The sequence below is a fragment of the Halyomorpha halys genome, unplaced genomic scaffold (genome assembly GCF_000696795.3).
Source record: "Halyomorpha halys isolate HHAL.00 unplaced genomic scaffold, Hhal_1.1 Scaffold525.1, whole genome shotgun sequence".
In the NCBI taxonomy this organism is placed as follows: domain Eukaryota; kingdom Metazoa; phylum Arthropoda; class Insecta; order Hemiptera; family Pentatomidae; genus Halyomorpha; species Halyomorpha halys.
Window position 1 is genome coordinate 494240 of NW_027107431.1, and position 14220 is coordinate 508459.

The 14220-nt window shown below is 32.6% G+C and overlaps 1 protein-coding gene across 1 annotated transcript in view; it reads left to right on the forward strand.

The window, feature by feature from the left end:
* The window catches only part of LOC106683889 (uncharacterized), a gene marked incomplete at its 5' end in the record, with an annotated part of 76895 nt that overhangs the window by 22730 nt on the left and 39945 nt on the right, over positions 1-14220 (forward strand). The window contains 5 exon segments of the mRNA XM_067045702.1: positions 7239-7384; positions 8853-9012; positions 9090-9187; positions 12926-13106; positions 13192-13416. Of these exon segments, the coding sequence (XP_066901803.1) occupies positions 7239-7384; positions 8853-9012; positions 9090-9187; positions 12926-13106; positions 13192-13416 (810 nt within the window).

Below are 14220 nucleotides of genomic sequence, written 5' to 3' on the forward strand. Positions count from 1 at the left end.
AAAAAAAAAAAAAAAGTATTGCAACAAGTATGACGCTATCTGTTGTTCACTCAGTACCTAATACTACAAGAGCCTAAGAGGAGAAAAAAGTCAGTTATTTCACCCCAATGTTTGTTTACTTTAATGAAAACTATGTATAATTACTTGTCAAAATTGATGAATCTGCCAAGTATATGTAGGGGGAATAAAAAATGCCGAATTTTTCAAATCGTTAAAAATAATTAATTTTTCATTCTATATCTTTAAAACTACCAACAACAATAGAAAATCTAAGAGAACATCATTTAAAGTAGAGTAAATTTACTAAACTCTAGGCCCTAATAAAGCTATTTACATTCAATAATTCTCGAGATATAGATTTTTAAAAAGCAATATTTCATAAAAATTTTGTACAGAACGTACTGAAAGATCAGTAGTTAGTGAATTTATTTTGAAAAATTTATATCTCAAAAAACATTTGACGTATAGATGTCTGTTAGCACTCAAATTAAAGCTAGTTCTATGGACTATGAAGTAGTTATTTAACGTTTATCGTCGTAGGAGTAGTAGTTTTTATGATATTTGCTAAAATAAATTGATTTATAGTTGTTCGGACAAATTTTCATTTGCCAAATTTATATTCATATACGAATATCATAAAAACTGCTATCCCCCTTTTTATTCCCCCTACCTATATTTGACAGACTCATCAGTTTTGACTTGTAATTATGCATAGTTTTCATTAAGGTAATCAAAAATTGGGGTGAAATAACTGCCTTTTTTTTTCTTTCCGGTTCTTGTACTGTACGGACTGCTAGCGCTGCGTGAGCGAGAATATACTCACCATTCCCGCTTTGGCCTATGAGTGCGAAGTATATCTGTTTTTGCTGGATTCTCTGCATATATATTTTTTATTTGAAGCTCCGGCGATAAGCATTCTAGTTCTTTACGCCGTAAATTTAAGGTGTATGTTCCAAATGAAAAAAAATATGTATAATGATTGCTTAATTATTTATTATAATTATCTTTGATTGAAATTATGTAAATTAATTTATACATTTTACTTTTTTAGTTGATCTTTTAAGTAGTGGCCTGCGTTATATGTACTTGATTAGAAAATATAAGGTCTATTTGTAAACATGAATTTATTTTTTTCAAAACTCCTCTTGGACCTACTAATTAATGATTATACATTACAAATTCTATGACGCACGAATTGACGAACAGGAAATAAAAACAATTAATAAAGTAAAATAAGAAATGTATTTAGAAGGAGGAGATATGAACCATAGAAGCATTGTGTTTAGTTTTGTTACTGTATTTATACGTTAACGTTTTCCGACTAAAGACATTAAAATTAAGGATTATTATGTACTATATCATAATGTCCTGAAATATTGACAAAAAAATTTTGTTAATTTTACTTGTTGATTTATTTAATTTTTTTTTTTTTTTTTTTCAAATTTTAAAAATTTGATAGAGTAAGATTTTTGTTACATTAGTTACTTTTTCTGTGATATTCTGCTGTCTGTTTATGTATATACATGATATATAAATATTCCTTTAGTAATAACTTTAGAGATATTTATAAATTTGCATAATTGTTTGTATATGAGAAAATTCTGAAATAAAAATATAAATTTTGGAATTTGTAAAGGATGTGTCGAGGTGGGTTTGTTTCTTTCTGATTCTGCTTCCCCATAAGGCCTCGACAATGTGTGTTCAGTTTATAAAGGTTAGGTAGTTGACAAGGAAGATGAGTAGATAGGATGAGACTAATGGGTGACACCCGTTATATCTCAGAGGATGGTAACCTCGTCCTACCGGGTACTATTCTTGTAGACACGAGAGAGGTATGCAAACCTGGAGGGTAGCTAGCCGCCAGATCCTACTGGAAGGTACCTTCGTTCTACCGGGTACTATTCCGATAGAGACGAAGGAGGTATATAAGCCGGAAGGGTAGCTAGCAGCCAGAGCCTACGAAGGGATAACAGATAGAGGAGAGAGAGGTGACCACAGAAAAGGAAGCTTGAGGAACTCACATAAACGAAAAATCATGGCTAGAAAGAATACCTTGAACGTTTTACGATGGGGTAATGATTTTGTTAAATTTAAAAAGGCCGGTGAGAGGCACCACCTGTGAGAACGCACTTATTTGCGGTTCAATATATTTCCCATTACCAACTTTCTTTATTGGTTCCAAGTATTTACAGTTTTTGATGTTATTTACATGTGTATAATAAAAATTATTTACATATTAAAAAAAAATAAATTAATACAACATTTACATAAGATAAACATGAGTGACGCTTCTAGGTGACACGGCTTGAAGCTCCTCGTCTCGGCGGGAAGTGCTTAAGATGTTAGTACGGCCGGTCTCGGAAAGGTAGCACCGCTACAGATGCTTACCCGATTATAATTTATAAAATATTTTTGATATGTCTATTTCTATTTCTTCTCAATATTTCATTGTTAAAATTAACTATTTTTTTATCTATGACTTTAGTTTTGTTCCGTTTAGTTTTCATTTTTCTAATAATGGAGTACCCTTCAGTTTTATTGGCCGAAAGGGAGGATATTTTTTCTGCAGTTTAGGCCTTTTTTAATAAATCGTAAACCTTAGATAAGGGAACAATAGCCAAGTTAAAACCTGTATTTGACCGGCTAGTGAATTATGAGACAAAGTTTAAAGCTCTCCAGTCAAAAATTGGAATTTATAATGTTACCTTAAACTACGAAGGAAGTTTGAAGCTCTCCAGTAAAAAATTGGAATTTATAATGTTACCTTCCAAACTAAGAAGGAAAAGATTGAAATGACGGCCGTAAAAACGCGTGCATGGACTTGATGGAGTTGATTCCGCTAAAGCAAGTTATTGTGAAACTACGAGTGCTCTCCTTAGGAAAATAAATTTACCTACATTTACGGGGGAATTAGTTGAATTGAATGAATTTTATTCCCTATTCGATTCTATGGTTCATAAGGAACTCTCACTTACCACCACAATTAAGTTCCATTATTTACGTAGTAGCTTACGCGAAGGAGCTTTAGCTCTGATATCTGGATTCAATTTAGAGGAAGTTAATTATTCTCTGGCGTATTATACTTTGGTATGTCGGTACCAGAATGACAGACGTCTCGCCGGATTTTACATTTAGAGGGTAATGGATTTTTCCCCTTTAACTAATTCATCATCCACAAATTTACATAGATTCTTATCTGTACAGGAAAATAACTTCGGCATATTATCGGCCTTAGGAATCGGCGATACGGGTAGTTTCATCAAACTTCATTTAGCCCTCTCGAATTTAGATCAAGGATCGAAGAGAGCATTCGAAGAGCGGCTTAAGTCTAAGGACATCTCCATTTACCGGGATTTGATTGATTTCATTACCAAGCGAACTAAATTTAGCGAGATGATGGCTGGAGTAGGCATATTGGAGAGATCTAAAGCAAAGGAAAAACTCCGTTCAGTAACATTCCCTAAACATAGTAGTCTCGAAAACCACAGAAAATCTCAACTATCTTGAGGCATCTTTAGCGTTGAGTCCTTTGATGACCAGGAGGCTGACTACGCTATTGGTACTAAACATAATCTCCACTCAGATTATGGGAAATCTGAGTATGACGTGTCCACATGCTCATCGAATGAAAGAACAAGTGGAGGGACCATTCTCCAAAAGAAGGAGATATACAAGGATTACCGGCTGCATCCCAAAGTAGGTCCGCTAGAACATTAGCACGCTGGAACTGTATTATTATATAAAATTGTATATATGATAAAGTAATAAGGACTGGGAGATAGGAATCTACTTACAATACTTAAAGTACTTTTACTTCACTTGAAATGTTCCCAACTGAGCAATCGGTTTATTTTTATTATACAATTTTTGTTACAGTGATGATGTTTTCTAAGCTTGGACACTATTTGTAATGAATATTATTCTATATTTTATTTCTATTTTTCTCAAATGATACAAGTATAATTAATGATGAGAAGATTGTTGACCATGGATAATATAAACGAGGAGAGGATGGTTGGGGGTACTGTCAGTGAAGAATGCTAATAAGTAAAAACTTAGTATTATTATTATTATTATTAAGTCCTCGCGCATTGTATTTCCTAATACATTGCCCGTTTCTTGACGTGTTTTTTTCGTGGAGTGGGTTTTCACTCCCACGCCTATTTTTTTGTGAGTGCCACCCAATGGCTTACAGGCCTCACAAATGCCCGGAGGGAGGTTGTGAGTGAGTATTGCATATTTATATGCCTAAAAAATCCCGGGTAGGATTGGGAACTCGATCTCGTATCCTTCGGGTTGGTAGACAGGCGCGTTACCACGCTGCTACCGTGACCCTATCAATTTTCAATATGTTAGTAAAATTATGAATAATTAAAATCTAACAGTGCATGTAAAGGTTGATAAGATAGAACTAGCGCTATTATTAAAGTGTGGAAAAAAAATGAATACTAATAAAATATTTTCTATGCAAAATGAGTAGTTCAATTTATTATTATAAAACAATAGGAAGTGGTATCATAATAGTGAAAATTTGTTTTTAATCATAGAACTTTATTTTCATTTGAATAATTAATGTACATGTAGTTGTGGGGTATTTCTGGTGTTTCTTTTTAGTATTTTATTTTATCATGCGGGGTAATAATAATGAATGAGAAAAATAATGAATATTTGATAATAATGAATAAGTGGTAGTATTAATGAATAAATAGATTATTTTTTTTTTTAATTCGGGTCCGCCAAATTGACTTTTAGTCTCTCATTTCTGCGGGCTTTTGATTTTGAAATTATTCGCGATGGAGGGAACAAAGTCGCCCACATCAGAAGAAATGTATAATTTTATAATTCTTATGGAGAGGTTAGATAAAAGGATGAAAATAATAAAACTGTTGAAAAAATAATTGATAGAATAGAGGAATTTGCGGATAGGTTTACGGAACGTATTGTCCGAAAAGAAGAAAATATCGTGGTAGACATTCAAGTTAAAGAAAAATCTGAGATAAAAACTGAAGGTATTGTTAACTATGAAATTGATGCGGAAACAAATGAAAATGAAAATTAAGAAAAAGAAGTTATGGGGTATGAAAGTGATTAAAAGAAAATCGCACAAATAAAGAATATTAAACAGATGGATCGGAAGAGTGGTGTTCCGAGGATGAAGGGTTAGCTATTACCGAGCCAGAAACTTTACTTTATAGTTAAGAATCCCTGCATGCCACCTGAATATAATAGCATAGTTGAGGTCTATGGTTTCTAGTCCTTGAGTTAAATATATTTAACCTTTACAGTCAGTACCCATCAGGAACCGATTGAGGTACATAATACAAATACATAAATATATGAATATATAAAAACAAATACATAAATATATTAATAAATAAATATAATGCTGTTGTTGGAACCCCTGTCTAGCCTTAGAACCGCTGAAGTCCCGGACACGGCACAAGGGTTGGGAGGTTATATTATTGGCTTGGAATATATCGCGATATAAGCCACTATGTGAGTCGCTGTGAGGTATGCCACAAGGTTATGCCACCTAACACACCACCTCGGGGGTTAATGTATCTCTGCTATAATAATAATCCATGGGAAATTGTGTCGATGGATATAATGGGTCCCTATCCTCGAAGATCAAGAGAAAACGCTTATCTCCTCGTATTTGTGGATACTTTCAGCTGATGGGTTTAGCTATGTCCAACCAGAAATGCAACCTTTACCGTAATTATTTCAAAACTCAAATCTTGAGTGATATATAGATTTGGAACTCCAAGGAAGTTATTCACAGACAATGCGAAGAACTTCGTAAGCAACCTCATGGACGAAGTGGCTAAGGAGTTTGGAATCATGAGAGAAATGACTCCCCTTTGCCACTCAAGCCGTTGGTCTAGTAACAGTATTTCCTTACAAAGTACTGCACCCTTAACCCTCCATTGGTGCAGATTTTAATTTTTAATAGTTCTTACAGACCTAATTTCAATATTTGAAATAGTTTTTTTTCTTTAAGGAGTTGATGATGCAAATGGTATATGTAATATGAATGTGTATATACATATATATTATCTTATATAATAAAAGAATGCAGAATATGATTTAAATAATCCTTTACACTCAACATTAGTTTATTTCACTCTCCATAATTTCGGCCCTTAGGCTATTATCAAGGAGACAACCTACAAATTGTTTTCTTATCATTAACATATTATTCCCTTGCACATAACACTAATATTGTTTAATGCCTCATTATTGACCTGTCACATATCACTAAAAAGGTTTTTCCAACACACACCACTGGACCAAGTCAATAATTATAATTATCAAAATATTATAACAGTGTCCGATTAAACTTTTTTAAATAACCCCCTCATTACAAAAACTATATCATTTTAATGCATAAATCCCTATTTTGTATGAGATGCAATAATGCAATGGCATTGTTAGGAAGGTCCTTGACAACAATTACTAAAAAATATATCCGGCCCGGAGGACCAAATGTTACGGTGGAAAGTTAAAAGGAACCTTTACTAGCGCCCAGTCGTGTAGAGTAGTGAAAACAGAATAAATGAATAGCCGAATTTTGTCATTGTTGTATTTGAAATAATTGAACATAATAAACTGTAAAACAAAATATTCAAACATATAAACTAGAAAAATAAAAAAAGGAACTTATAAAAGTACAAAAAGTAAAATTATTTTGAAAATCAAAAGAAATTGTTTTTTGTCTTTGCGACATAAATAAAATTGGCTATATATCACCCTGGGTGATGTAGCCCCGTGTGGGGAAATGTCCTCGTGGAGGAAAGGAGCCGCCTGCCGAAAAATGTCCTCGTGAAGGAGAAGAGCCGCCTGCCGAGAAATGTTCTCATGGTGAAGAGCCGCCCGCCGTAGCTAGAAGTGAGTATGAGGTTTGGCCAGCCTGCTAGTAACTACTGACTAGGCAGATAGATAAGGGTGTGTACACAATACTGGTATTACTTATCTCTCACAAATATTAACATACAGATACCAAATGTTCACAAATATAACAGATCAATTTATTTATTGTTTGAAACCAATTATTAAACATATATTGGCCGCAACAAGCATAAAACAATTTAGGTGATGTTCAAGTTTTTCTTTTAAGTATTCTTGAAAATTCATATTGTTTTACAATCTGTGGAAGTATTTTATTCCCAAGTATAATGGGTTATTAGGTTGTCAGATCATTATGAACTGGTCCATTTATTTTATGTTTTACCTTTCAGATGAACTACCACTCAAAGCATTTCAACCTTTTGGTGACACACGGGTTCAATGCAGCTCAACACCAACGGACACTGATTACATGGGTCACATATCGGTCTCAGAAAACGGTCGCGCTTGTCTACCCTGGATATCTGATTTTGTCACGGTATTTCACATTTAAAAATTATGCAATATAAATGGAATGAATGAAAAAAAATCTTTATTCTTGAGCCGAATCCCCTAAAAAGAAAAGTAGGAAATATAAATGATTGCTTTTGTTCTACCATATAACCTATGTACGTTTATATGATTTATATTTCTAATAATTAGATTGCTTATACATAAATCTTATTTTAAAAATAGCTTAGGTTTGAAGGAAGGTTGTGAATAGACATTACGGATGGAAATAGGTAAGGAATTCCAAAAAAGAAGAGCAACAGGAAAGAATGGTTCTGTCAAAGGATACCGTTCTGTGATTAATACTTCCCGTTCCGGCATCTCTATTTTTAATAATCAAGCACTACATTTTATATATATATATATATATATATATATATAAATTCAGTGGGCAGTCATGTCAACTTAGTGACCTCCTCCAGTTCTTCACTTTACTTGGGAATTTGTTCCATTTTCAATGAAGAATTCCTAAAGAAAATCTAATTTCATATCGTGATTTTTTCAATACAACATAAAAGTATGAAACCTAGGCCAAGGGAGCTGAATCATCACACTAACAACCTTAAGTCTGAAGCGGCACCGGTTCGATTCCGGACTTGGCAGGTTGACGTTTACATCGCCTCTGTCCCACAGAATGAAAACTCGACAAATATTTGAAAATAAATGTTGAAATAGGTTACTTACATATAGGATAACCCATGAATGAGAGAAATGACTAGGTGGCGGGTTAAAAAACAAACTTGAAAGTGTTATTTGGCCAAAACAATAAACAATTACAGTTTTAAACAATTTGTGTGAAAACAGTGATAAAAATTCAACAAACTCGTTTCACAATTATATTGTCCCCATGAACCTACAGTTATAATCGGGAATCCGTAATCCTTAAGCATTTACGAGTGCGAAAAATTTACATTTAAAAAAGTTTAAATTTATTTAGTTTACAGAGTTGGTATTTGGTTCCGATTGTGGAAAATTCAGTCCAAATTAGAACGTATTTATTTTAAAATTAGTCCTTCTGAGTCAAATTTGCCAAAAACTAAAGAACCATAGAAAAATTCATAATTTATTTAGTTTTGTTTTTAATTTTTTGAATACATTGAGTTCCGTCATCGAGATTGAAAACTTGGATTGTTCATTGGCCCAATATCATAATAACTAAGACAATAAAATTAGGATTGTCGGATTTAGACCTTGGTCCCCTCCCTTCACGGCACCCAAGTGATTAGAAAAGCCTGACCCTTCAATGGAATGAAGGAAAATTTGGCGTTTGGGTTACTTCCATCACCTCATGTAACCGTCACTCTAGAAGCACTTTTACCTTATTAACTATCATAATTAAAAATGTCTTATGTGCTACAGTTATTTACATAATTTAATTTATTATCAACGTAACTAAATATTTTAAAAAGTAGTTAATACTTAATTTTAATATATAAATTAATCTAAAATATTTTCAGCCCATTGAAAAAATGTTTGTTGACAATAATACTTATGAGGCAGTAAACTATTGCAGAAATGTTATTGAAAAGGAATCTGCTTATTGCTATGTTTATGATAGGCTTTCCAACAGGACTGTCAAAAGAGAGAAATGTGACGTTCCTAAATGCATATTCAAAAGTAAGGAATTGTTAATTTAATGTGATAAATTGTAATTACTGTTAATAATGATCAGAGATAATATTTTTTTTTTTTAGTATGTCGCGCATATGGAACAGGAGCTGGAAACATGTGGAACATAACAACTACGATATCTGGCAGAAACTGTGACCGTTGGATTAATGCTGATGAAGATGTACGTGTGAAAATTATAAATCATTTTTATAAACCGAATTATATTCAATAAAGAAAGTAATGCTTACCATCTTCATTCTGGAGAATTCAATTCAACGATAAGCAATATTTAGAATACAATTTTGTTTTAATTCACACAATTTAATCGAGTCAGGCACCCACGACTGCTATACAAGATCCGTAAAGTCCTACCCCCTACATACTTTCTCATTATCCGTTCTTATCTCTCCGAAAGATTATTTCAAGTAATTTACAACGGCGCTTATTCATCCCTATTCCGTCAGTCTGCTGGTGTACCTCAGAGTAGTATACTTGGTCCTATCCTTTATACAGTTTTCACAGCTGACATCCCAACTCATCCTAACACTATCCTCAACACGTATGCCGATGATACATGTCTATTGTCAGTGAACAATGATCCTTACATTGTATCCCAAACCCTCCAATCCCACATCACCACCCTTGAAGAAGGGTTCCAAAATTGGAGGATTAAAATTAATTCCAATAAATCCCACCAAATCAAATTTACCCTTCGTCGTAAACCAATGACCTCTTGCACAATAGTATCCTTTAATAATACCCCACTTATTCCTGTCAAACAGATCCGTTAGTTAGGACATCTCGACAAGCGACTGACATGGAATCCTCAAACAAGATTGAAGAGACAGGAAACCGGTCTTCGATTTCGACTATTACAATATTTTCTAGACAAACGGTCTAAATTGCCAATCCATTACAAAAGACTGATCTACATGACTATTATAAGGCCTATCTGGACATACAGAGTTGAGGTTTGGGACTTCACTAAACCATCAAATTCCTCCCGAATCCAATCCTTACAGTCAAAAATCCTTCGTAAGCTCCTTACTTTGTCACAAATCAAGTCATCCATCAGGACCTCAATGTCCCATGTGTTGCCGATTTGGCCAAAACCAGATACCATTCCTTCCATGAAAAACTTCCCAACCACCCAAATCCACTTCTAACCTGGCTTCTCCTTCATTACCTAATAATCCTCCTAGGCGTCTGAAAATAAGATGGCCTCGGGATCTTCTCCTCTAGAAATCTTATTGAAGTTCTTTCGATGGGTAGATTCTCCCCATGTTTGTATCATGTCACTATCTCACCTACAGCAAATTTTTGTAACAGTTGTAAACAACAATAAATAAATGATTAAAAAAAAATCACACAAAAATAGAGTGATTGTACTTATATGTGTTTATACTTTAAGCTGTATAAACGCGATTATGGAATACAAAAATTCAAAAGGATGAATTTCTTAACACTGAAATAAAAATACAACAAAATGTTTCCATGTAACAAAGTATTATATTTACAAAAATAAAAAACAAATATTATTATTATCGGCCAATGAAAAAAAAAATTTTTTATTTCTATTTACCTTATTTGAAACTTCAACGTTTCGGTTGCTGCGAGGAGAAAATATATATTCAATTTTAAATATATTCAATACTATCAGTATCCTAAACAGATACTATCTCTATTTACATAACCTATCAATATAAAATTGCATCAATATTATCCACTTCAATATAAAATAACATCAATATCCTTCAATAAAATATTTTTTAAAAAATTATACTAATATTTGCCTTAGGTTTTTCAATAATTCACTTATTTTGGGATATATAAAATTATAAATAAAAGAAGTATGGATAAATTATAAAGTTCTTTTTTTAACGATTCGGTGTCTTGATCCGGATACGAAAAGACAGTGGACGGCTGAAAGCTCCTTAAAGCCTGGAAACAACCGTTAAAGCTATGTCTGTTTAGGGCGCCAGTTATAATACGTATGCATACGTTTGTAGCTGAGAGTCAATTTTAACTGCCTCGTGCCTGCAGCGGCGTCGTTATGAATAGGCTCACGGGGTCGATTTTTATTTCTGTGGCGGTCCACCAAAATCAAAAACTTGACTCCCCCACTCCCCTCCGCACCATGGTTAGATACTAAACTTGGAAGAAACTTACCAAACTAGGAAAATAATGCTGAACCATAATATCCTTGTTAAACATAGAGGGATGTCAACAGTATTGAGTGCTGATGTCCGTTCAATAATATTGTCTTATCTTCCTATTATATAAGAATTTTATAACTATTATACATGAATTACGGCTATAATATATATTGTAACTACCCTGCTCATATACATATAAATATATTATATATAGATATTATATATATATATATATTATACATACATTCTCCCTAAGTTCCTTCAAGAAACATCAATCATGACTAATAACGATGACAGTTTAAGTATAATTATAATTTGACCGCTCCACAAGACTACAATAGTTAAGAGAAGCGCCTGGCCGGTCAGATCCTAACTCTTGACAGCAACTCAAAAATCGACCGAGTCCAGTAAGTTTTTCTGTGTTTCTTTCTTTTTCCCACCCCCACATATTTCTTCTCTCTTTGCTCCTTGTCACTATTCTGGACATAGGCGTAGGTAGGATTTCCCCAAGTGGGGAGCAGTCCCCCGCCTATTACACACACACACGCATTCCAAGAAATACCCTACCATTTTATTTGTACTTCCTGAAATTCAATCATTACTTTTTAAATTTTTATTACCTATAACCACAATAAATTATTGAAAATGAATCGACTGAATTCAAATAGTTAACAACAATGTTTAACCAATAGCTCGCACCATTAAAATATAACGCACTTTTTATCTCTGATGATTTTTTGGACGTCACCATCATTTCCTGCCATTGCCTTCCTAATTATAGCATGCTTCCGGAAAGAAACCATCTATCAAATAAGTCCACTATTTTCTTTCTTTTTATTTTTCTTGAGCCCCAAAAATCTGGTGGAAGCTTCGTCTTCCAGCTGCTCCCCTCTGCCTACGCCCATGATTTCGGACATCCTATAGCTATTTTAGCATGTTTATGTGTCATTTAATTATTTTAGCATATATTTCGTTTTTGTCTTGGCCATTGTATTATGTATATATTTTTCTTTCGCACATTTCTCTATGGTAATTTCAATTTTTTCACTATTTATATATTTTTAATCATTACTTCCATATTATATTTTGTTAATTTAAATTACTTATCATTTACATTTTCTCCCGCACATCTAATTATATTTATTTCTTTATTTAGAGGAGCACTGTCTGATTTTAATTGCTTTTTTATCACTAGTTTTGTATAATTATTACGTCTGCAAGATTATATTTTATCTTTAATAAGTATCATTTAGTATATATTTAATTTATTGTCATACATTGATTGTTTGTTATTAATTTATTTTTATTTTTCTCTGGATTAAAGTTGTTATCTCGGTTTTTTGTTTTTAGCCCCGATGAAGGAATGGTCCAAACGTCAGCACAAATAAAATAAGTTTTAATTATTCACCATTACTGATCGTACCCCCACAATCTTCTCATCATAATAGCTCCACGGTCAACTTTAAACATTTCATTCATCTACAAATAACTTCTGATTTTTAAAAAAAATGTCTCATTATTCGATCAATTTTCTTCTTTTCATTTTTATTTCATTCTAGACACTATTGAAAATTAATGAACTTAAACTTCTTTAATTTGGTATTACATTAGATTACGTTTCTACCTTCATCTTGAACTTACTGATGTATTAATATTTCCAAAAACTGAAATTGAATAAGGCCTCACCAATTATCATCTTTAACTATTTATTTTTGTTCCTTAAAAAATGATGTAACCTACCATTAAAAATTAATCTTTTTCAGATCAAAGTATTGTTCCATGTAGGAGAAAATGCCTCCGAATTTAGATCGCTTTTATTCGATATAGACAATTCCGAAAATTTCTGCCGGAACCCTAACAGGGACATATCAGGACCGTGGTGCATCACGACTGACCCCAACGTGGAGCGTGAACCTTGTGCTGTGCCAGATTGCGATCGACCATGTATGCCTGTCTTAATGGAATTTTCTAATATAAATTTTTAGAGATTTTACTTCTCACGTATTGGACTAAAAATTTAATATTTTAGCTGAAACTATCACATTGTTAACGAAGAATACTGCGCACTTGACCTACATAAAACCGATTTGGAGAGTCACAGGTTTCAAGTTCTGGTTCAAGAAATGGGAACGGTCCGAGGAAACTGGACTTAAGTTAAGTGTGATATCAGCTAACGGAAAAGAAAGTCTGCAGATGATTTTTGAAGGAACAAACAATTCTAAAGTGATCCTGGTATATGTTGAAGAACAACAAGGTTAGAATTTTATACTTTTTTATTTTTTTTTGGTTTTTTATTTTTTTATTTTTTTTTTTTATTTATTTATTTTAGATGACCAGAGGGTTTTACGCCTTTAAGCAACAATCAACAACAACAACAACAACAATATTACGTAAATATAAGTGAAAAAAACAGTTAGACTGAAATAGAATTAGTTTTATATTATATTTTATATACTTACTTATTATTGTACATCTTTTTTTTATTGTACATTTTCTGTTCAATTTTATATAATTTGTTTTACTTATATTTGCATAATTTTTAACCCTACCTTTGTTTACTAATTTGTATCTTATTATCCTACATTGTCAAAATATTTTTGTTATTTTGTATATTTTTGAGCCTTGATAAAGCCCTGCAAATTGAGACGAAACATAGGCAAATAAATAGTTGTTAAATATTTTTTTCTCCTGTTTTTACCGCGCCCTCGGCCATCTCCTACATACTATTCTAAATAATCTAGTTTAATTTATTGTTTTAGACTTGTTTGTTTATCAATTATTATAAAAAATATCCATATAGTACCTACATGTTTATTCTTTCACAATGTTTCGGCCTCTCTGGCCATTCTAAATATTGGCAATAATACCTTATTTAGAATATTAAATGTTATAACAGGTTATCAAAAGGTTTTTTTTTTATTTATTTATTGATATTTACAACTGTATAAAAAAATACAACCAGTAAATTTGATCATAATGACATAATGATATGATACAGGATGTAGAGAAACTACCCAGTAGTAGAACTCTAAAAACAGTTTACAATATAAGGTCACGA